We start from the raw sequence: 25,367 nt of genomic DNA, 5'->3' as shown, positions 1-25,367 counted from the left end.
TCCAGTCTGATACTGTATGAGGGCTGGAATGTGATCCAAAGCACAGTCTATACAAATTGAATTGCTCTTGTATCTTTTAGTTTCACAATCCGGGGGAGTTTTAAACTGAATTCTCAGTTTGTATCTCAGGTTATGCTATCTTTCAGATTCTCTCAATCTGATATTACACTTGAGATTTAGACTTAAGAAAGGATGTACTGGCATTGGAGGAGTTCAAAAGCGATTCACTCAGCTGATTCCTGGGATGAAGGTGTTGACTTATGAAGAACGGCTAAACAGGTTATTCATTCGTGTTTAGAAGAATGAGGGGTGATCTTTTTGAAACGTACAAGATTCTGAGGGGGCTTAACAGGGTGAAGAAGGGTCTCTGACCTGAAACATTAACTCTGCTTCTTTCTTCACAGATGTTGCCAGACCTGCTGAGTATTTCCAGCATTTCTTGTTTTTATTAACAGGGTAGATGTTGAGAAGATGTTTCCACTAGTGGGGGAATCTCAAACTAGGCGACATAGTTACAGAATAAGGGGACACTCATTTAACACTGAGATGCAAAGGAATTTCTTCTCTCAGAGGGTAGTGAATGTCTGGAATTATCTACCCCAGACAGTATTGGAGGCTAAATCACTGAAAGTATTTAAAGAGGATGTAAATAGATTTTTGAAATATTGGAGAGTTGAGGGCTTTGAAGAGCTGGCATGAAAGAGGAGTTGAGGTCTGGGGCAGATCAGCCATGATCTTACTGAATGGCAGGACAGGCTTGAGGGGCCGAATGGCCTACTCCTGCTCCTATTTCTTCTGTTCTTATGTTATGTTATATCTAATGTATATGTCAGGATGCACTATGGGAATTAATACTGAAACTTATAAACTCATAATGTGTGTAAATATTGGGCTGATATTTCACTTGAATCTCAGAGTACATTATTGTGGTTAATTCTGTAAGTTTGAAAAGGGAACTCTGTGCCAAAATGAAAACAAGAAATGCTGGAAATACTCAGCAGGTCTGGCAGCATCTGTACAGAGAGAAGCAAAGTTAACGTTTCAGGTCAGTGACCTTTCAGATGCTGCCAGACCTTTTGAAAGTCCATGTACACCACATCAACAGCATTGCCCTCATCATCCCTCTCTGTTACCTCATCAAAAAACTACAGCAGGACAGTTAAACATGATTTTCCCTTAAGAAATCCATGCTGGCTTTCTTGAATTAACCCACATTTGTCCATGGGACTATTAATTTTGTCCCGAATTATTCTTTCGAGAAGTTTTCTCACCTCCAAAATTGAACTGACTGGGGAGTGAAATGAGGTGAGTTGCTCTAACAGAGAGCCAGCACGGGTTCGACAGGCCGAATGGCCTCCTTCTGTGCTGTAGCCATTCTATGATTGTATGATTCTAGCAACAACTGTTGGTGGAGAGGCAGTGATGCAGGAATGGGTTGACAGAAAGGGGAAAGTCTGGACTGGTGTGTGTTTGGGTTTGTGAATAAAGGTGATTTGGAAGCTATGTTCCAAATTGAAGTGTTTACTGGAAGGAAGAGGTTGATGTAAATAAAGAGTAAAACGTGTTAAGATGAAGTGTGGTGTCATTGGGGACAGCAGTAAATATTGTGTTGGTGAATTATTTGTGTTAATAAACTTCCACTGCGCCCTCTGCTGCAGGCTGCTGTTTATATCCAGCTGTGTATTAGTGCTGTGTGTTAGCGAGATAAATGTTTGTTTCAACGCTGTTTATAAAGCAATAGCATTGCACTCAAACAATCCCAGACATAGCAACACACGTACAAAAGCAAAATACTGCAGATGCTGGAAATCTGAAACATAAACAGAAAATGCTTGAAATAGTCAGCAGGTCTGGCAGCATCTGTGGAGAAAGAAACAAAGTTAATGTGAGCTAAGGAAACAGATCTGAACTGTTAACTGTTTCTCTCTGCACAGATGCTGCCAGACCTACTGAGCATTTTCAGCATTTTCTGACTTTATTACAGCAACACAGGTGTTGGGAGGCTCAGCCTGGCTACACAATGTTACAAGGACGCTGAGTAACACCATCGACAACGGGACAGAGAGAAAAACACAGAGAAAACCAATAGACTGTGAGGAAGCAAAAGTGAGGAACAGAGAGAGAGACAACGAGACTGAGATGGAGAAACAAGGCATTTGTATGATTGTATTCTCCCTGTTGTCTAAAGGTATTTCCTGTTTAGTAAATATGTTTTCTGTTGTGTAAAGACGTCCCCTGTTGTTGTGTAAAGGTTTTCCCTGTTATTGTTTTATTTTCTGTTCCTGACCGTCTCCTCACTGTGACCATTTGTCCTGGTTTTATTGTGGCCAACATCACCATCTGGTGGTGGAGAGGAGGCTCTGCAGGAAGGGGTTGACAAAGTGGGAGAGACTCGGCTGGTCCGTGTTTGCAGCTTGTGTTCGTGTGAGCAAAAGTGATTTGTTACTGATTGATGTGTTCACTGGAAGGAAAAAGCTGATTGCAATTGAGTGCCTTTGGAAGCATCTTGTTATTGTGGCTAAATACTTGATGCTTTCAAAGTAAACTGTTTGTATTGCTACCAAACACAGATAGCAGAAAATGGTTTCGATCCATTGACCTCTGAGTTGAGCGCCCAGCACGCTTCCGCTGCGCCACTCTGCTAACTACTATTTTCAATTTTAGCTGCCCGTTAGTGAAATATGTTCATTTCCCCAATGTTTTTCCAAAAATAGGATTGTCGTCGGATTTCTCAAGAATCCCGGACTCAGCAACACACGTGCTGACAGACTCACCCTCACTGCACAATGACACAAGGACACTGAGTAACAGCACTGACAATGAGGCACGCAGTGAAAGACACACAGAAAACCAGGAAGAGATTATCAGGACCCAGAAAGGAACAGACAGAGAAAGGTACTGAGCAAACCAGCAAGTAACAGCGAAAGACTGATTAACACCACTTGGAGGGAGCACTGAGGGTGGCAAGGGTGCAGAATGTAGTCTGGCTGGGGGATTTCAATGTCCATCACCATGAGTGGCTCGGTAGCACCACTACTGACCATGCTGGCCGAGTCCTAACGGACATAGCTGCTCGATTGGGTCTGCAGTCGGTGGTGAGGGAACGAACAAGAGGGAAAAATATACTTGACCTCATCCTCACCAATCTGCCTGCCGCAGATGCATCTGCCCATGACAGTATTGGTAGAAGTGACCACTGCACAGTCCTTGTGGAGATGATGTCCCGTCTTCACATTGAGGATACCCTCTATCGTGTTGTGTGCCACTACCACTGTGCTAAATGGGATAGATTTTGAACAGACCTAGCAATGTATAACTGGGCATCCATGCGGTGCTGTGGACCATTACCAGCAGCAGAATTGTAGTCAACCACATTCTATAACCTCATGGCCCGGCATATTCCCCCACTCTAACATTACCAACAAGCTGGGGACCAACCCTAATTCAATGAAGAGTGCAGGAGGGCATGCCAGGAGCAGCACCAGGCATACCTTGAAATGAGGCGTCAGCCTGATGAAGCTACAGCCCAGGACTACTTTCATGCCAAACAGCAGAAGCAGCATATAATAGACAGGGCTAAGTGATCCCACAACCAAAGGATTATATCTACACCCTGCCACATCCAATGATGAATGGTGGTGGACAATTAAACAACCAACAGGAGGAGGTGGCTCCACTATTATCCCCAACCTCAATGATGGGGGAGCCCAGCACATCAGTGCAAAAGACAAGGATGAAGAATTTGAAACAATCTTCAGCCAGAAGTGCCGGGTTGATGATCCATCTCGGCCTCCTTCTGAAGTCCCCAGCATCACAGATGCCAGTCTTCAGCCAATTCGATTCACTCAACTTGATATCAAGAAACGACTGAAGGCACTGGATACAGCAAAGGCTACGGGCCCTGACAATATCCCAGCAATGGTACTGAACACCTGTGCTCCATAACTTGCCGCGCCCCTAGCCAAGCTGTTCCAGTACAGCTACAACACTGGCATCCACCCGGCAATGTGGAAAATTGCCCAGGTATGTCCTGTACACAAATAGCAGGACAAATCCAACCCAGCCAATTGCTGCCGCATCAGTCTACTCTCAATCATCAGTATAGTGATGGAAGATGTCATCGACTGTGCTATCAAGTGGCACTTGCTTTGCAATAACCTGTTCAATGACGCTCAATTGGGTTCTGCAAGGGCCATTCAGATCCTGACGTCATTACAGCCTTTGTTCAAACAAGGACAAAAGAGCTGAACTCAAGAGGTGAGGTGAGAGTGTCTGCCCTTGACATCAAGGTAGCATTTGACTGAGTATGGCATCAAGGAGCCAGAGCAAAACTGGAGTCAATGGGAATCAAGAGGAAAACTCTGCACTGGTTGGAATCGTACCTAGCACAAAGGAAAATGGTTGTGATTGTTGGAGGTCAATCATCTCAGCTTCAGGACATTACTGCTGGAGTTCCTCAGGGTAGTATCCTCGGCTCAACCTTCTTCACTACTTCATCAGTGACCTTCCTTCAATCATAAGGTCAGAAGTGGGGATGTTCACTGATGATTGCAAAATTTAGCACCATTCGCGACTCCTCAGATACTGAAGCAGTCCATGTAGAAATGCAGCAAGACCTGGACAATATCCAGGCTTGGGCTGATAAGTGGCAAGTAACATTCGCGCCACACAAGTGCCAGGCAATGACCATCTCGAACAAGAGAGAATCTAACGATCTCCCATTGACATTCAACGGCATTACGATCGCTGAATCCCCCACTATCAACTTCCTGGGGGTTCCCATTGACCAGAAACTGAACTGGAGTAGCCTTATAAATAGTGTGACTACATGAGCTGGTCAGAAGGTACGAAGCATCCGGTGAGTAACTCACCTCCTGACTCCCCAAAGCCTGTCCACCATTTACAAGGCACAAGTCTGGAGTGTGATGGAATACTATCCACTTGCCCGGATGGGTGCAGCTCCAACAACATTCAAGAAGCTCGACACCATCCAGGACAAAGCAACATGCTTGATTGGCACCCCGTCCACAACATTCACTCCCTTCACCACTGACGTACAGTGGCAGCAGTGCGTACCATCTACAAGATGCACTGCAACAATGCACCAAGGCTACTCAGGCAGCACCTTCCAAACCTGCATCCTCTACTGCCTAGAAGGACAAGGGCAGCAGATGCATGGGAATACCACCACCTGAAAGTTCTCCTCCAAGCTACACATCATCCTGACTTGGAACTATATCGCCATTCCTTCACTGTCGCTGGGTCAAAATCCTGGAACTCCCTTCCTAATAGCACTGTGGGTGTACCTACCCCACATGGACTGCAGTGGTTCAAGAAGGAAGCTCACCACCACCTTCTCATGGGCAATTAGGGATGGACAATAAATGCTGGCCTGGCTGGCGACGTCCACATCCCATGAAACAAATAATTAAATACAATAACAGCTCATCTCAATTCCTAGTATTTCTAAATCACACCAGTCCAACAGAAGTGGAACAATTATTGCATGTTGTGATTGACGGTCTGGTCTGTAAACTGCACTGTATCACAGATTGCTGACATTTGCTAACTGGAAATGAGAACTGCAAAATCGGGACAGTAGTTCACATAGTCTGTCAGTGTGAAAGAATCAGGCAATGTGAGGTAATAGAATTTGTCTGTAAATGTTACACTCATATTGCTTTATATTTTTATATTGAAAATAAAAGTAATCATTTCGTGAAAATAGTGACATGTTGTCCAAACTTTGGTAGCCAGTTGTTTTCGTCTTGCACTCAGCAGGGCAATCCACAAGAATACCAATTTAAAGGAAAACAACAACTTTCTTCTGTATGAGAAGAGAGTGCTGATTGGTGGGCAAGTGAACTCTGATTGGTCAAGGCATTGCCCTGTGGAATGAGCCAGTCAATGGCTGTCACTTATTTTGTTTAGCTGAAACTGCACAATGTGTGTGCATGTTCTTTCTGTCTGCAAAGAACAGGGCCCTATGTATTAATATATGTAGCTTACAGTACACACCCCATCCTACACCTGTGTAGGGGCCCCAACAACCCCACTGCCTTGTGGGCGTCTCGGGAGAGACCAAGGCGAAGGGAGTAAACCCTAACAGAAAATCCAGAGCGGAACCCCGTAGGCGGTCATGTGTCACCTTTGGCATGTTTCCGGCAGTTCCTGCAGCCATACTGGTGCCAAACGTCGTGTCCTGCACTCCTTTGGACCCCACCAGAAAGGCCGGGAGGGGGGTTTTGACGACTGGGCAACTCTCAACCTCCATAAATTTGCCCAGGCATGCGCCATGGAGAGGTCACTCCATAGTTGCCTCACAGCGACTGAAACAACACGGAAGGCAGCAGTTACGGGTTATAAGTCCAGATAAATTGGCGTAGAAACTGGGCGCCACGGGTTGCCTTTGTCGGTGGGAGAGGTCATTGCACCTCACTGGACAGCTACCGCCCGCCTCAAACCGGGCAGCCCCCGGTCAATAAGGTTCTGTCCCGCCACAGTCTGCCTGCTTCAATGGGTGCTTGGAGCTCAGGGTCATTGCCCGAAAGGTGGACTGATACACCGCACCAAACAACATGAAAAAAGGAAAGAAGGTACCAGCCCTTCGCTTTGCAAGCTGGAACGTCAGAACTATGTGTCCTGGCCTGTCGGAAGACCTTACACAAATCAACGATTCTCGGAAGACCGCCATCATTAACAACGAGCTCAGTAGACTCAATGTGGACATTGCAGCACTTCAGGAGACTCGCCTCCCCGCGAGTGGCTCTCTAGCAGAGCAAGACTACACCTTCTTCTGGCAGGGCAGGGATCCTGAAGAACCAAGACAGCATGGAGTGGGCTTCGCCATCAGAAACTCCTTGCTCAGCATGATAGAGCCTCCCTCAAATGGCTCGGAACGCATACTGTCCATCCGACTGCTCACCACCTCTGGTCCAGTACACCTACTCAGCATCTATGCTCCAACACTCTGTTCCGCACCTGAAGCTAAAGACCAGTTCTATGAACAACTCCATAACATCATTAGCAGCATCCCCAACACCGAACACCTATTCCTGCTGGGGGACTTTAATGCCAGGGTTGGGGCCGACCATGACTCATGGCCCTCCTGCCTTGGGCGCTATGGCGTTGGAAGGATGAATGAGAACGGGCAGAGACTGCTTGAGTTGTGTACCTATCATAACCTCTGCATCACCAACTCGTTCTTTCACACTAAACCCTGTCACCAGGTTTCATGGAGGCACCCAAGATCACGTCGTTGGCACCAGCTAGACCTCATTGTCACAAGGCGAGCCGCCTTAAACAGTGTTCAAATCACACGCAGCTTCCACAGTGCGGACTGCGACACCGACCACTCCCTGGTGTGCAGCAAGGTTAGACTCAGACCAAAGAAGTTGCATCATTCCAAGCAGAAGGGCCACCCGCGCATCAACACGAGCAGAATTTCTCACCCACAGCTGTTACAAAAATTTCTAAATTCACTTGTAACAGCCCTTCAAAACACTCCCACAGGGGATGCTGAGACCAAGTGGGCCCACATCAGAGACGCCATCTATGAGTCAGCTTTGACCACCTACGGCAAAAGTGCGAAGAGAAATGCAGACTGGTTTCAATCTCATAATGAAGAGCTGGAACCTGTCATAGCCGCTAAGCGCATTGCACTTTTGAACTACAAGAAAGCCCCCAGCGATTTAACATCCGCAGCACTTAAAGCAGCCAGAAGTACTGCACAAAGAACAGCTAGGCGTTGCGCAAACGACTACTGGCAACACCTATGCAGTCATATTCAGCTGGCCTCAGACACCGGAAACATCAGAGGAATGTATGATGGCATGACGAGTGCTCTTGGGCCAACCATCAAGAAGATCACCCCCCTCAAATCTAAATCGGGGGACATAATCACTGACCAACGCAAACAGATGGACCGCTGGGTTGAGCACTACCTAGAACTGTACTCCAGGGAGAATGCTGTCACTGAGACTGCCCTCAATGCAGCCCAGCCTCTACCAGTCATGGATGAGCTGGACATACAGCCAACCAAATCGGAACTCAGTGATGCCATTGATTCCCTAGCCAGCGGAAAAGCCCCTGGGAAGGACAGCATTACCCCTGAAATAATCAAGAGTGCCAAGCCTGCTATACTCTCAGCACTACATGAACTGCTATGCCTGTGCTGGGACGAGGGAGCAGTACCCCAGGACATGCGCGATGCCAATATCATCACCCTCTGTAAAAACAAAGGTGACCGCGGTGACTGCAACAACTACCGTGGAATCTCCCTGCTCAGCATAGTGGGGAAAGTCTTTGCTCGAGTCGCTCTGAACAGGCTCCAGAAGCTGGCCGAGCGCGTCTACCCTGAGGCACAGTGTGGCTTTCGTGCAGAGAGATCGACTATTGACATGCTGTTCTACCTTCGTCAGATACAGGAGAAATGCCGTGAACAACAGATGCCCCTCTACATTGCTTTCATTGATCTCACCAAAGCCTTTGACCTCGTCAGCAGACGTGGTCTCTTCAGACTACTAGAAAAGATCGGATGTCCACCAAAGCTACTAAGTATCATCACCTCATTCCATGACAATATGAAAGGCACTATTCAACATGGTGGCTCCTCATCAGAGCCCTTTCCTATCCTGAGTGGTGTGAAACAGGGCTGTGTTCTCGCACCCACACTTTTTGGGATTTTCTTCTCCCTGCTGCTTTCACATGCGTTCAAATCCTCTGAAGAAGGAATTTTCCTCCACACAAGATCAGGGGGCAGGTTGTTCAACCTTGCCCGTCTAAGAGCGAAGTCCAAAGTACGGAAAGTCCTCATCAGAGAACTCCTCTTTGCTGACGATGCTGCTTTAACATCTCACACTGAAGAATGCCTGCAAAGTCTCATCGACAGGTTTGCGTCTGCCTGCAATGAATTTGGCCTAACCATCAGCCTCAAGAAAACGAACATCATGGGGCAGGATGTCAGAAATGCTCCATCCATCAATATTGGCGACCACGCTCTGGAAGTGGTTCAAGAGTTCACCTACCTAGGCTCAACTATCACCAGTAACCTGTCTCTAGATGCAGAAATCAGCAAGCGCATGGGTAAGGCTTCCACTGCTATGTTCAGACTGGCCAAGAGAGTGTGGGAAAATGGCGCACTGACACGGAACACAAAAGTCCGAGTGTATCAGGCCTGTGTCCTCAGTACCTTGCTCTACGGCAGCGAGGCCTGGACAACGTATGCCAGCCAAGAGCGACGTCTCAATTCATTCCATCTTCGCTGCCTTCGGAGAATACTTGGCATCAGGTGGCAGGACTATATCTCCAACACAGAAGTCCTTGAAGCGGCCAACATCCCCAGCTTATACACACTACTGAGTCAGCGGCGCTTGAGATGGCTTGGCCATGTGAGCCGCATGGAAGATGGCAGGATCCCCAAAGACACATTGTACAGCGAGCTCGCCACTGGTATCAGACCCACCGGCCGTCCATGTCTCCGTTATAAAGACGTCTGCAAACGCGACATGAAATCGTGTGACATTGATCACAAGTCGTGGGAGTCAGTTGCCAGCATTCGCCAGAGCTGGCGGGCAGCCATAAAGACAGGGCTAAATTGTGGCGAGTCGAAGAGACTTAGTAGTTGGCAGGAAAAAAGACAGAGGCGCAAGAGGAGAGCCAACTGTGCAACAGCCCCAACAAACAAATTTCTCTGCAGCACCTGTGGAAGAGCCTGTCACTCCAGAATTGGCCTTTATAGCCACTCCAGGCGCTGCTTCACAAACCACTGACCACCTCCAGGCGCGTATCCATTGTCTCTCGAGATAAGGAGGCCCAAAAGAAAAAAAAAGAAAGACAGTACACACCAGTGCACCACACTGCGAGCCCGACTGACAGTCTTAAATTGGTTGTCAGTGTAATTCTTAGCACACTGAGAATTATTTAGCAAATGTTGTCCTATTGTGGAATCACATCTCATGTTGGATACTGTGTTTTGGGTTTTGCTAGCACAGGTTGGTTGGGTTGGGCCCATTGCGAACAGCGGAAGGGACATGTTATTTGATACAATCCGCCAGTTTTGGGATGTACGGTCTAGAAACCTAGCATCACACTGGTATTGAAATTCATATATCACATTACTTATTTGTGTGATAGGCAGGACATCTCTTTTGCTTGACATCAGCATCCTATTAGTGGCAAACACCACACTTGTTGCTCCTGCATAGTAACAGCAGGAAACAGCGAGCTTCACCTGTTACTCAAATACTGGGGATATATTACCCTTCCAGGGTAATTTGAGGGAGACTGGGCACTTTCCAGGGCTCAAAATGACGTCCTTCAGCCCGTTTATAAGTTTGTGTGATATACAGATAGAAATGATCTGATCAGTGTAGCCATTGTAATGCAGGATGTCTTTGATTCGCCCTATTTCAGCATCAAGCTTGCATGGTGAGCAAATGGCTCAGCCCTATTTATGAGGTTGCCGAAAAGACCAATCTTCTAGCGCGTGGAACTGTAATAATCCCAACGCGTGTATTGACCAGTGAAAGTAGGTTTGCGGTAGACCGTGGTAGAAAACCCCTTAGCAGATTTCTCAACTAGTACATCAAGGAAAGGGAGCTCATTTGACTGCTCCATTCCAAAGGTGAATTTGAGTGTAGGATGGAGCCCATGAAGACGTGCAAGGAAATTACTTCATGCAGCTGCGGATTCAAATATAGCAAATGTATCATCGACATATTGGAAATATGCAAGAGGTCGGAGGTTAGGTGTCATTCCCTTAAAAACAGGTTTGTCATGGAATCCAACAAAGATGTTTGTGAGAGCTGGGCCTAGAGGGGATCCCATGGCAACACCAGCGATACATGGTGTCAATAAAACTGAACTCAACTGTGCAAGTTGCCGAGTTCATAAGTTCAATGAATACGGATTCACACAATGGTGACGGGTCTAGATCGCCATGATATAGCACTGCAGTGCAAATATCTATGGCTTCCTGAAGTGGTACATTGGTGAATAGGCTAGCAATGTCAAATGACACATGGACACGGCATTGCTATCGATATGCAAGTCCTGGATGGTCTTCGCAAATGTGAAGGAATCCTTCACTGTGCATGTGGAGAAATTGCCCAAAAGCTGGTTGTAACAATTTGCCCAACCATTTGGCAAATTCATTTCAGGATACTATTTACATTTCTTCAAATAAAGAAAACACAACGACACAAAGAACTGAGCACAACGCTGAAAGTTTCACAGCAAATAGTCAAATGGGAAAAGGATGAAATACAGAAAGAAAAAGCCTAAAATACTGAAAACACTCAGCCAGTCCAGAAACAACTGTGGAGAAGAGAAGCTCGGGTTAGTGGTCCAGTTCTGTGACCCTTCTATAGACCTGAAACATTGCTCCTCCCTTCCTCTTTCCACAGATACTGCTGGAACTGCTGAGTGTTTCCAGAATCTTCTGTTATTATTCAGGATTCAAGTGTGTGCAGTAATTCTCTTTTTGAAAATAAAATATTCCCTGAGAGGAATGGAACTTTACATAAAAAATAGGAGTGGGCCATTCGGCCCATCGAAATAGCTCTGCCATTCAATAATATCACAGCTGATCTCCTACATCAACTCCATCTTACCACACTAGCACAGATCCCTTCATTCCCTTCGTATCCAAAAACCTATCGATCTCTCTCTTGGATATACCCAATGATTGAGCATCCACATCTCTAGAGTCACAGAGAGATACAGCACTGAAAAAGGCCCTTCGGACCACCGAGCCTGTGCCGACCAACAACCACCCATTTATACTAATCCTACATTCATCCCATATTCCCTACCACGTTCCCACCATTCTCCTACCACCTATCTACACTAGGGGCAATTTACAATGGTCAATTTACCTATCAACCTGCAAGTCTTTGGCTGTGGGAGGAAACTGGAGCACCCGGCGGAAACCCACGTGGTCACAGAGAGAACTTGCAAACTCTGCACAGGCAGTACCCTGAACGGAACCGAGGTCACAGGAGCTGTGAGGCTGCGGTGCTAACCACTGTGCGTCGAGAATTCCAAAGATTCACAATACTTTGAGTGAAAATAAATTCTCCTCTTCTCAGTCCTAAATGATTGAGCCATTTATACTGAGACTGTGATCCCTAGTTCGAGATTCCCCAGCCAGAGGAAACATCCTCCCAGCATTTACCCTGTTAAATCCCTTAAGATTTTTAGGTGCCAGTAAGATTACCTCTCACTCTTCTAAATTCTGAGGAATATCGGCCTCGTCTACACAATCTCTTCTCATAGGTCAATCCCCTCATCCCAGGAAGCAAACGAGTGACACTTTGCTACACTTCCTTTAAGGCAAGTATATCCTTCCTTAGATAAGGGGACCAAAACTGTACACAGTGCTCCAGGTGTGATCTCACCGAGGCTCTGTCTAATTGCAGTCAAAATTCTTTATTCTTATAAAAACTCTTCACAATGTTGAACACAACTTTCAACTGCCCCATTAACACCTCTGCTCTAAGAAGAAGGACCCCAGCTTCACACACCCCAGACCCCTATCTTTCCACATTAGCTGAATTCCTGCATCTCTGATACATTCTAGTAAATCTCCTCTGCACCCTCTCTAAGGCCTTGACATTCCTGCTAAAGTGTGGAGCATGCAATTACACACAATGCTCTAGCTGAGGCCGATAACCAGTGAGATTTAGAAAGGTTCAGCCTCAATTCCTTGTCTGTGTCCCGTACTCCCATTTCTGGTTTCTGACTCAATGTCGGCTCTGAGCTGTTGTAACTGCCTGAATAAATATTTCCACCCAACAAAGCGCTCGGAATGTGAGAAGGGACAAAGTGAGTGACCAAGTACATCAACTCCAAGTAAAACTCCACCATGTAGTGAAAACACTCGAAACACAACGGCTCTTTTAAGAGCCACCCACAATCTCTCTATAAAAGCTGCACCAACATCTCTCTAGAATTGGTTTATTTCATTGGTTTTAATGCTCAGTAACTCTCTGGAACTTTCTCACTGTCTTTGTGTTTTCTGTTTCAATCTGGTATGGAGATTCTGGGAAGATGAGTTTCACTGCCTGGGAGGATCTTTGTGGTTTTCCTGCAGAAACACAAAACAAAGTCTCTTTTCAGAGTCACCCACCGCCTCATAGGGACAGCAGTGACATGGGAACGGGAGCTGGGGTGTGTTTTATGCCGGAAATATCAGTTAATGATTTATGTTGTGCTCTCGTTATATTCCAATCTCTGAATTGAGCCTTTCCACCACACCAGGGTTATGGGGAGAGTTTTCATCGTTTCTTTTCCAAACGTACAGACGATGTTATAAAGTTGCTGATTTATGCAGATGGCGGATTCTCCCCTCACAGTGAAAAGTAACATCACACCTTCACATCTGCCCATTGTTTTATAATTGAATAATTAGTAAAATGGAATTATTTGTGATGTTATTTCCCCCGAGACGGTGTTTCCTGCAGTCAAATTGATCAGTTTCAGCTCAGTCATTCAGGGACCTGGAATTCCTGCAGTTTGAGCCCGCTGTCTCCCCAGCCCACTTCTGATTGGTCACCCTCTTCTCAGAAAGTCAACGACAGAACATGAGGAGGCCATTCACCCCATTCAGTCCATGTCGGGTTTCCAATCTGTTTAGTCCCCGACTCGATCCCCAAAGCCCTGCATAATCCCTTTGGGTCAAAATAACAATGGCAGGACACGAACCTGCAATCTTCTGATAACACCACGGAATATACCGAAGTCAGACGCCTTATCCATTAGGCCACACGGCCTTTAGCTCACATGAATGATTCAATTAGAGAACCTCGATGCACAAAATACAAAAAATCATTGGCTGAACCTGTCAAGCTGGCAGAATATTTGAATTTGTGAAAGCCGCCAATTTCACTTTGGAAAAGAAGTGATCGACTGGAAAAGTATATAAAAATCTATTTTCCCGTAGCGGTTTAAATAAACTTTTAAAACACAATTTTGCTTTTACCGACTCAAATTGCTGGTGCTATTTTATGAACAGCTTTATTTTGTCAATTGTTGTCAACTTCTCATCCGTAACTGACAGTAAAAGACTCCGTTCAGCAATCTTTCACACGACAAATAACTCAAACTCGGTGTGGAAGTAATAAATTACAGACTATTGGTAATTCCCCTTCACACAGGCTTCAGGGGGACAGTGAGGAGACACTGAAATAGTTGCTTCATCCTTTTAAAAGGTTCCCATTCTGTCCTGTTACTGACGTGTTGGAATCAGATTTGTATTTAACAAGATATTTCTGTGAAAACAAAATCCTCAACGGACCAGCTGGGAATCTGGGAATCACTGTAGTAAAATAAAAGGCTTTTGATTGAGAAGACGGGACCTTCTCACCAGCAGCCGGGTTACATTCCCCTCACATCCTTGCACAGTGAGCAGCTCTTTCCCTCGAGAAATAGACAGCAGCAGCTGGAAGTTCAGTAAAAGGATCGGTTCATTGAAACAAGTTTCTGAGTGACAGGTGGTGCTGAATATTAATACAAGAAGATCCTGGAATGGGAAACAAGTGTCCAGAGTGGGGTCTGAAATCAGGACAGGGAAATGACCAGCACTGATACAGATCATTTCATTATTACATTGATATCTGACTGTCTATAAGGAGAAGCGAGTTAAACACATGATGGTGAAAGGAATGGAAGATGACGCTGGTTGTTTTAGATGAAGAGGGATAGACAGAGGTGTGGGTACAGCAGACGTCAGACAGTAATCAGCCCTTTCAGATACTGTGGGTGGATCTGAAAAGAGCCTTTGGGATAGGGAAAAAAGCTCTTTGTTTAAAAACCCTCAAATAGCTACCTTGTAATTGGTCAGGTTACTAATGTTTTAGTTAGTGTAATTTATGAATAATTACTAATTAGAAAGTGCTGTTTGGACAGAGTGTAAAGCTGTGAGTTGATGTGTGAGGGACTTCACTGACTAGGGGAAGGAGGTGCTCTTTGGTCTCTCTTTTCTTTTCTGCCTTTTCAGCCTCCATGGTACAGGGGAAGAAGCTGATCGGTGAGTAACTGGTAAATTATTCTAGTTATTACACTTATTACACGAGCAATAATGAGTTTGTAAAGCTAAGTAATGGCAGGGCAGCTCGAAAAGTAAAAGTTCTAAATTGGGGGAAGGCAAATTTTACAAAACTGAGAGGTGATTTGGTGGATGTGGACTGGATACAACTACTTGAAGGAAACCCAAGGATGTTTTATCAGTCCATTAAGAGCAAGAGGATAACTAAGGAAAGGGTATGGCCTATCAGAGATGTACAAGGGAACTTCTGTGTGGATCCAGAAGATGTGGGCGGGGTTCTTAATGAGTTTTTTGTCTCTGCCTTCACAAAGGAGAGGGATGATGCAGACCTTGTCGGAAAAGAAGAGGAGTGCGAAATATTAGATACGATAAGCATAATGAGAGTGGAAGTACGAGAGGGTCTGACATCCTTGAAAATGAATAAATCACCAGGGCCAGATGGTTTGCATCTGAGGTTGTTAAATGAAGCCAAGGAGTAAATAGTGGATGCGCTGAGGATCATCTTCAAATCCTCACTGGATATGGGGGAGGTGCCGGAGGATTGGAGGTCTGCGAACGTTGTACTATTATTTTAAATGGATGTGGTAAGTCTGACCTCAGTGGTGGGTTCAATTCTGGGTACTGCCTGTGTGGAGTATGCAAGTTCTCCCTGTGTCTGTGTGGGTTTCCTCTGGGTGCTCCAGTTTCCTCCCACATGCCAAAGACTTGCTGATTGATAGGTTAATTGGCCATTATAAATTGTCCCGAGGTAGGTGGTAGGGAAATATAGGGACAGGTGGGGATGTGGTAGGAATATGGAATTAGTGTAGGATTAGTATAACATGGATGGTTGATGGTCGGCACACACTCGGTGGGCCGAAGGGCCTGTTTCAGTGCTGTATCTCTTTAAAAAAAAATAATTCTTTGGAATTAAATGTGGGAGCTATGATTGGGAAATTTGCTGATGATACAAAAATTGGCCGTGCAATTGATGGTGAGGAGGATAGCTGTGGACTGAAGAATGATTTGAATGGATTAATTGAGTGGGCGGAAAAGTGGCAAATGGAATTCAATCTGGAGAAGTGTGAGGTAATGCATTTGGGGAGGGCAAACAAAGCAAGGGAATACACAATAAACGGGAAGATATTGAGAGGGGTAGAAGAAGTGAAAGACTCTGGAGTGCATGTCCACAGGTCCCTGAAAGTGACAGGATAGGGAGATAGAGTGGTGAAGAAGGCATATGGTATGCTTTCCTTTCTTGTCGACAAAAGCAGGGATGTAATGCGAGAACTGTTTAAAACGGTGGTTTGGCCACAGCTGGAGTATTGCGTACAGTTCTGGTCATCACATGACAGAAAGGACATAATTGCTGTGGAGAGAGTACAGAGGAGATTTACAAGAATGATACTGTGGGTGGCTCTGAAAAGAACCTTTGGGTATTTGATAAAATCCTGGCAGATTGCCTTGGTTTTGGTGCCCGGAGCGCTGGTTTTCTTGGGCAGCAGCATGGCCTAGATATTCGGCAGCACCCAGCCCTGAGTGATGGCCACCCCTCCCAGCAGCTTGGTGAGCTCCTCGTCATTGTGGACGGCCATCTGTAGGTGTCTGAGGATGTTGCGGGTCTTCTTGTTGTCCTGGGCCGCGTTACTGGCCAACTCGAGGATTTCAGCGGTCAGATACTCGAGCACAGCAGCCAGATAGACCGGGGCTCCGGCACCCACACGCTCAGCATAGTTGCCCTTTCTCAGGAGCCTGTGTACACGGCCCACCGGGAACTGCAGACCAGCCCGGGAGGAGCGAGACTTGGCCTTGGACCAAGCTTTTCCGCCGGTCTTTCCTCTTCCAGACTTTTATTTTCCAAAAATATACTTGAGGACATTCCGTGCAGACCACTGCCGGATGGATTGGTGGTCAAAGGTGTTTTTCCACACAAACATTTCCACAAACGCACAGTCCAACTGGATGGAGCGTTCCGTGACAATGTGACCAGATCCATCCTTCGCAACACCGGGGTCAGATAGAACCTCAGCACGTAGTGACACTTGGTGTTTGCATACTGGGGCTCTACGCACAGCTTGATGCAGCCACATACTAAGGCGGCCATCAGGTTGAGGGCGACGTTGAGTACATTTTTTCGCCTTTATCCAGAGGTTTGAACATCGTGTCCCTCTGGACCCTGTCCATTTTACGTCTTCAGATAAAGCGGGAATTGGCTCGGGTGATCGCCACAGCACAGGAGTGGGCTATGGGCCAGACCTGTGCCACTTCCAGCAACAACGTGAGCACCTTGCACCTGATGACCAGGTTCTTCCCCATAATAGAGAGAGATCGCTGCTCCCACTTGCTCAGTTTATGTTGTACCCTGGCTACTCGCTCCTCCCAGGTTTTGGTGCACGTCCCGGCCCTTACAAACCATATCCCCAGCACCTTCAGGTAGTCTGACCTGACAGTGAAGGGGACAAAGGATCGGTCAGCCCAGTTTCCAAGGAACATGGCCTCGCTTTTGCCATGGTTAACATTGGCTCCCGAATCCAGTTCGAACTGGTCGCAGATGCTCATCAGTCTGTGAATGGACAGCGGATCCGATCAGAATACTGCAACATCATCCATGGACAGGGAGGCTTTGACCTGAGTGACTCCACTGCCTGGGATTGTCACCCCTCTTATGCCCGCATCCTTCCAAATAGACTCAGTAAAGGGTTCGATACAGCAAACACACAAGGCAGGGGAAAGAGGAAAGCCCTGTCTGACTCCAGATTTGATTGGAAACTTTCTGATTCCCACCCAATTTTTTGGACTGTGCTACTGATGTTTGTGTAGAGCAGTTTGATCCAATTGCAGATTCCCTCCCCAAACCCCATTTTGGAGAGCATATCCATCATGTATGTGTGCGATATCCTGTCAAAAGCCTTCTCCTGGTCCAGGCTGATGAGGCAGGTGTCCACCCTCCTGACCCGTACATCGGCGATCGTATCCCTGAGTAGCACGAGACTATCAGAGATCTTCCTACTGGGTACAGTACAGGTCTGGTCAGGGTGAATCACCAACTCCAGAGCAGACCTGACTCGATTGGCGATGACTTTGGACAGAATCTTAATACATTAAGCAGTGAGATAGGCCGCCAATTTCTGTTTTCTGCCCTCTCCCCCTTCTGCTTGTAGATGAGGGTGATGATGCCTTTCCTCATGGATTCTGACATGCTGCCGGCCAGGAGCGTACTCTCGTATACTTCCAGCAGGTCCGGGCTGACCCAGTACCACAGGGCCGAATACAACTCAACTGGTAAGCCGTCGCTTCCGGGAGTTTTCTTCGTCCCAAAAGACTGGATGGCCTTTGTCAGCTTGTCCAGAGTTAGTGGTTTGTCCAGATTCTACTGCATGCTGTCATCTAAGACCTCTGTGATAGATGACAGGACGGACTGGGAGGACGTGCTGTGCTTAGACTTCACGTCGTGCAGCCCAGCATTCAAGGATTTGCTAATCCTTAGAATGTCGGACTGTGAAGTTGCGACCGAGCCTTCCTCTTCCTTCAGGCTGCTGATCACAGAGCTCTTTGTGTGTACCTTTTGGAAGAAGAAACGCGAGCACGTCTCATCCTGCTCAATGGAGCGGACTCTGGACCGGAAGATGATCTTGGAGGCCTCCGTGGCAAAGAGCGAGGCCTGCTGGCTCTTCACCTCTTGGAGATCCTCCTTGACCTCGACCCCCATCGACTGCAGCCGGAGCATATTTTGCATTCTTTTCAGGAGTTGGGACATTTCCCTTTGTCTCTCTCGCCCTCTGAACACCTTTGGAGATAAAGAACCTCTTGATATTCACCTTGATCGCATCCCACCAGTGCACCGGATACTCAAAGAGGGTCTCACTGTTCTCCAACTTTTTCAATCTCCTTTGAGTTGCTCAATGTTCTCTGAGGTTAGCAGTGTAGCATTGAGCTTCCATGTCCCCCTGCCAACCCGCTGGTCATCCTGTAAGTGACAGTCAACCAGTAAGAGGCAGTGGTCGGAGAAGAACACCGGCTTGACGTTGGTGGATCTGACCGTGAAAGCAGGGGACACATACAGGAAGTCAATCCTGGAATGGGCAGACCCGTCCAATCTTGACCATGTGTATCTACGCTGCTCTCTGTCTGCAGGTTTGCTGAAGACATTGTGCAGTTTGGCATTTTTTACTGTTTCATTTAAGAATCTGGGCGGAGCGTCCAGTTTTCTGTCGTCACTGCCAGATCGTCCAGCTGCATCAATGATGCAGTTGAAGTCACCTCCAAGAATGACCGGCCTGGATGTCGCCAGCAGCAGTGTGAGTTGCTGGAGGATGATCAGCCGCTCACTGTATTGGACCGGGGCATATACGTTGCTTAACTGGAGAGGAGCATTGTTGTACATTACATCTGCTACGAGAAGGCGACCGCCCACCAGCATCTTAACTTCAGAGATGGTTAAATTGCCTCCCCACAGCAGAATCCCCAGGCCGGAGGAACAGGAATCATTTCCTCTGAACCAGATCGATGGCCCGTGGGATCACCATCGTGACCATTGCCTGTAAGTGCTGCGGTGCAGGATTCCACACTCCTGACAAAACAGTATGCCGGCTTTGACCTTTGCGAAGTCACCCAAGGTTGAAACACATCACGTGGTGGATTTAACACAATGCATGTTAATCGAAGCATTCTTTATATCCACTATAAAGTTGGGTGTTGCTTACCACACCAGGTGTCCTTGCTAGTCTCAGTCCTTGAGTAAGTTCCTGCATACCCATAGTGTACGCAAGCTGTTTCACATTCGTTGAGCCCAGAAACCCCTCATGGTTATTCATGAGGGTTTTGTTCCACTGGGGTGACATCGGCAGGTGGGGGACGGGTCTTGTTGACAGCAAGGCTTGGGTTGTCCTCTGCTGTTGGTGTCTTTCCCCTCGGTCCCTCCTCGAAGACATCACTGTTCCTGACTTCCGGAGCTGGAGTGCGCAGGACACTTTGCTGCTCTCGGTCTCCCGGAGCTGGGGTGCACTGAGCATCTCCTTGGGTTCCATGCTTTTGGTTTGGGGTGCGCTGGGCGTGTCACAGCTTCCAGTGCCCCGGAGCTGGGGGGCGTTATCTTCCAGCTCCTTTGAGTTCTGCTGCTTCTTTTGGAGGTGCCATCGTTCCGGCCCTTCCTCGTCCAGTGAGGAGGAGCTGCTGTAGTCTGTCTCAGACGGTAGCCTCCTCTTGCCACTGGTTTGGGTGGTGACCTGTTCTTTTTTTGGAGCTTTTTTCTTTGTGGTCTTCCTTTGTACCACCTGCCACTGACCTGTTTGTCCATCTGCTGCCTCCTCCTCCATTAATTCTGTCTGTAGAGGAGGAGTTTCCAGGCTCGGAGTAGGTGTTGGGTCACTGGCTGCAGCTGCCTCCCCTTTCTTCTCTTTCTCAGATAGACTTTCATCGCTGTGGGGAGGATTGCTTGTTTCCCTCCCAGAACCAGACATGTTCACCATTCCTTAACCCGGTCTTTCCTTGGTCCTTGCTGCCTGAGCATAACTGAGGCAGCGTTTGGGCAGGTTTTGTAGACGTGGCCTGCCCCACCTCACAGGTTGCAGTACTTACTCTGTTTACAGTCCTTGGTGTGATGGCCTTCCTTCTTGCAGTTCTTGCAGACGACTGTGCTGCAGTTAGTTGCCACGTGACCAGATTTGCCGCAGGTACGACAAACTCTGGGCTGCTCCGCATAGACCATGAAGCCTCGACTTCCCCCGAAAGCGAAGCTGGAGGGAGGATGGATGATGGCTCCGTTGGCATCGACCTTCAAGGTCACCTTGACCTGCCGCTCGCTGGTCCAATTCCCAAATGGTTCCTTGACATCAGTGCTGCCGCCGGCCACCTCAACATACCTGGTGAGGAAGGTGAGTTCATCCACGACAGGAACATGGGGGTTGTAGAGGTGGCTTCTCACCACCTGGTCACGTTGCGAATGGTAGTGTGAAGAGCGGCTCCATTGTGAGGATCGACAGCGGCGCCTGGTTTCCCTTCTCCTTGAACACCTTCAGGAACTTGATGCATCCGCCACGTACCTGAACGTCACGTCAAAATATCCACTGCTGGGGAAGTCCTGCAGGCAGAAGATGTTTACAGCTTGGAATCCACAGCAATCAATAAGGATTTTCTTAATGAAGAAGGTATGATCAACCGGTGCATCTCCTTCCTTATCCTTCACTGCCACCCGAACGGTGTTACACACTCCCTGGCCTGAAGTTACAGAATTGGTTTCGGCCATTTTACTCAAATACTTACCTGAGACAGGATCATGGTCTCTCCCCTGTACCTCTTCCAGACATTTCCACAATCTCACAAATACTTTCACAAAGAGTGAGGAATTCCTCCCGCACTTCCCTGCTTTACCTGCTGGAGGAATGCAGTCCGGCTACTTCTGATTGGTTACTGTCTGCTGAATCTCATTGGCTGGTTCATGTCACCAATCAGGTAGCTGCTATTTCGCCAATCATCAAAGGGCAATGAGAAAATGGGGTGGTGAATGACAAATTGTCAGAGCTGAAATCCATTCTCAAATCTGAAAAGACCGCCAAAATATTTGTAAAACAAGGAACAGCTGAAATATAATAAATATTACCGTCTGAAGAGTAAAATGTATTTCACTCTCTCCTGATATTGTGTTTCTCTTCATTGTCCGTCACAGATACCAGACTTAGTTTCCTTCCGGGAACAGAGCAGAGAGGAGCAGACCTGTGGGGAGAACACCGAGAGTGGAGCTGATAAATTATGCCCAAGGATCGCGGCCCATTCACTTACCTTCCGGGAGTGGAGCAGACCTGTGTGGGAGAACGGAGGACATAGGTGATGTTTTAAATGATTTCTTTTCATCTGTGTTCACTATGGAGAAGGACAATGTAGGTGTAGTGATCAGGGAGGGGGATTGTGATATACTTGAACATATTAGCATTAAAAGGGAGGAAGTATTAACTGTTTTAGTGGGCTTAAAAGTGGATAAATCCTCAGGCCCAGATGAGATGTATCCCAGGCTATTATGTGAGGCAAGGGAGGAAATAGCAGGGACTCTGACACCAATTTTCAAATCCTCTCTGGCCACAGGAGAGGTACCAGAAGATTGGAGGACAGCAAATGTGGTTCCTTTATTCAAGAAGGGTAGCAGGGATAAACCAGGTAATTACAGGCCGGTGAGTCTAACATCAGTGGTAGGGAAACTATATTGGGAAAAATTCTGAGGGACAGGATTAATCTCCACTTGGAGAGGCAGTGATTAATCAGGGATAGTCAGCATGGCTTTGTCAGGGGGAGCGCGTTTCTAACTAACCTGATTGAATTTTTCGAGGTGGTGACTAGATGTGTATTAGATTGGAGATACAGCACTGAAACAGGCCCTTCGGCCCACCGAGTCTGTGCCGAACATCAACCACCCATTTATACCAATCCTACACTAATCCCATATTCCTACCAAACATCCCCACCTGTCCCTATATTTCCCTACCACCTACCGAAACTAGTGACAATTTATAATGGCCAATTTACCTATCAACCTGCAAGTCTTTTTGGCTTGTGGGAGGAAACCGGAGCACCTGGAGAAAACCCACGCAGACACAGGGAGAACTTGCAAACTCCACACAGGCAGTACCCAGAATCGAACCCAGGTCCCTGGAGCTGTGAGGCTGCGGTGCTGGCCACTGCAGGGTCAAGCAGTTGATATAGTCTCCATGGACGTCACGAAGGCTTTTGATAAAGTCCCACATGGGAGATTGGTTAAGAAGGTAAGAGCCCATGGGATACAGGCCAATTGGGCAAATTTGATTCAAAATTATCTGAGTGGCAGGAGGCAGAGGGTAATGGTCAAGGGTTGTTTTTGCGAGTGGAAGACTGTGACCAGGGATCGGTGCTGGGACCCTTGCTGTTTTTAGTGGACATTAATGATTTAGAAGTGAATACAGCAGGTATGATAAGTAAGTTTGCAGATGACATGAAAATTGGTTGTATCATAAATAATAAGGAGGAAAGCCTTCGATTACAGGACAATATAAATGGGCTGGTAAGATGGGCGGAGCAGTAGCAAATGGAATTCAATCCTGAGAAGTGTGAGGCCTTGCATTTTGGGAGGACTAACAAGGCAAGGGAATATACAATGGATGGTAGGACACTAGGAAGTACAGAGGGTCAGACGGACCTTGGTGTACTTGTCATATGATCACTGAAGGCAGCAGCACAGCTCGATAAGCTGGCTAGGAAGGCATATGGGATAGTTGCCTTTATTAGCCGAGGCATATAATATAAGAGCAGGGAGGTTATGATGGAGCTGTATAAAATGCGAGTTAGGCCACAGCTGGAGTACTGTGTCCAGTTCTGGGCACCACACTATAGGAGGGATGTGATTGCCCCAGAGAGGGTACAGAGGAGATTCACCAGGATGTTGCCTGGGCTGGAGCATTTCAGCTATGAAGAGAGACTGAAAAGGCTAGGGTTGTTTTCCTTAGAGCAGAGAAGGCTGAGGGGGGACATGATTGAGGTATACAAAATTATGAGGAGCATTGATAGTTTAGATAGGAAGAAACTTTTTCGCTTAGCGGAGGGGTCAATAACCAGGGGGCATAGATTTAAGATAAGGGACAGGAGGTTTAGAGGGGATTTGAGGACATTTTCTTTCACTCAGAGGGTGGTTCGAATCTAGAAAACACTACCTGAAGAGGTGGTAGAGGCAGGGACCATCACAACATTTAAGAGGTATTTCAATGAGCACTTGAAATGCCATAGGATACAAGGCTACATCCCAAGTGCTGGAAAATGGGATTAGAATAGTTAGGTGCTTGATGGCCGGCACAGACACGATGGGCTGAAGGGCCTGTTTCTGTGCTGTATAACTTTATGACTCTATGACTTGCTTTTAAAATCCGGTCTGTATTCGGGTTTATTGTCCCTTCGATTTGACACTGTCTGTAACGGGCGGGTATAAAGCCTCATTCACAGCATTCTGTGACGGGACACATTCCAGCTCAATCTGTGTAAAGAAAACACATCACAGATTATAGATTGATTCCTGGTGACAGGAGCTGCCAAGGGAGCTAAACCTGAGCCCAAACTTCTGGTGTAAGAAGTAAAAGTGACATTAAGGTTGTTACACTCCCAGCGGTTTACGGTTAATGAATTAATATTCCCCAATAAGTAAACAAACTGGAAAAAGAGAAATGAGTGACTGAAGACTGAGCCATTCCCTTTAAATCAGCTCTTACTGACCACAGTCTGGGAAGAGGCGGAACATGAACGAGTCAGACCAGAAAACGACAAAGGATCAGGGAGCAGTGTTCAGTTTAAATCACAAACAGTGAATCGGGAGACAAATATTCTGCTGGGTAGTGAAACTGCATTTCCCAGAAACTTACCACCGGATAGAAAAACGATTCAAAAATGGAATCACAATCCGCCGGAAAAATATTTAACATTAAAAGCCATAAATTCAAAATATCGTTCACCAACGAATTCATGATGCTCATGGCCCTGGAGGAGATGGTGGTGTTGGGGTGAACCTGCTTCATCACTTTGTTGATGCAGATGGAGTAACTCTCCTTCCTCGACTTTGACAACCCTTCCATTCCATTTTCCATACCATGTACATTTTACAGCAAACCCATATTTGGTGTATACAGCCCGAGGGGTTTCCCATGGGTCCAGCCTCTCAGTTCATTTTGGTGGGAGGACCTTACACAGTGGTCTTTCCCCATTGAGACTTTGCAGCGGCTGCCCCAAGCTTTAGTGCGCCCCACAGCATGTAGTCCTGGACCTCGGAATGTGCCAGTCTGCAACACTCGGTCGTGGACAACTCTTTCCACTGGAAGACGAGCAAGTTTCGAGCAGACCATAGAGCGTCTTTCACTGAATTGATGGTCATTCAGCAGCAGTTAATGTCTATCTCGGTGTGTGTCCCTGGGAACAGCCCGTCGAACACAGACTCCTGTATTCCAGAGCTGCTTGAGATGAACCTCGACAAAAACCACTGCATCTCTTTCCACACTCTTCGGCGGCACAGTGGCGCAGTAGTTAGCACCGCAGCCTCACAGCTCCAGCGACCCGGGTTTAATTCTGGGTACTGCCTGTGTGGAGTTTGCAAGTTCTCCCTGTGTCTGCGTGGGTTTCCTCCCACATGCCAAAGACTTGCAGGTTGATAGGTAAATTGGCCATCAGCAATTGCCCCTGGTATAGGTAGGTGGTCGGGAAATATAGGGACAGGTGGGGATGTGGTAGGAATATGCAATTAGTGTCGGATTAGTAAAAATGGGTGATTGATGGTCGGCACAGACTCGGTGGGCCGAAGGGCCTGTTTCAGTGCTGCATCTCTAAACTATCTAAACTAAAC

At 47.0% G+C, this 25,367-nt stretch overlaps 1 protein-coding gene across 1 annotated transcript; it reads right to left on the bottom strand.

The window, feature by feature from the left end:
* Positions 1 to 16,536: 16,536 nt before the first annotated feature.
* On the bottom strand, positions 16,537 to 21,301 carry LOC137363430 (histone H2A-like). The gene is made up of 3 exons (XM_068027258.1): positions 21,287 to 21,301; positions 18,400 to 18,587; positions 16,537 to 16,672 (listed from the first exon to the last, which is right to left on the bottom strand). Exons 1-3 carry the CDS (start codon positions 21,299 to 21,301, stop codon positions 16,537 to 16,539), a joined length of 339 nt encoding a protein of 112 aa, XP_067883359.1.
* Between the last annotated feature and the right edge of the window lie 4,066 nt (positions 21,302 to 25,367).

This window comes from Heterodontus francisci, unplaced genomic scaffold (genome assembly GCF_036365525.1).
Source record: "Heterodontus francisci isolate sHetFra1 unplaced genomic scaffold, sHetFra1.hap1 HAP1_SCAFFOLD_61, whole genome shotgun sequence".
Classification (NCBI taxonomy): Eukaryota; Metazoa; Chordata; class Chondrichthyes; order Heterodontiformes; family Heterodontidae; genus Heterodontus; species Heterodontus francisci.
The sequence above is the reverse complement of the archived record's forward strand: the minus strand, read 5'-3'. Positions and strand labels throughout refer to the sequence as shown.

Bases quoted from the DNA above. Each gene is read 5' to 3' on its own strand.
- LOC137363430 (XM_068027258.1), bottom strand. The intron at 16,673-18,399 runs GTAGAATCTGGA...CGAGTTGGCCAG, and splicing joins GTCTTAGATGACAGCATGCA to TAACGCGGCCCAGGACAACA.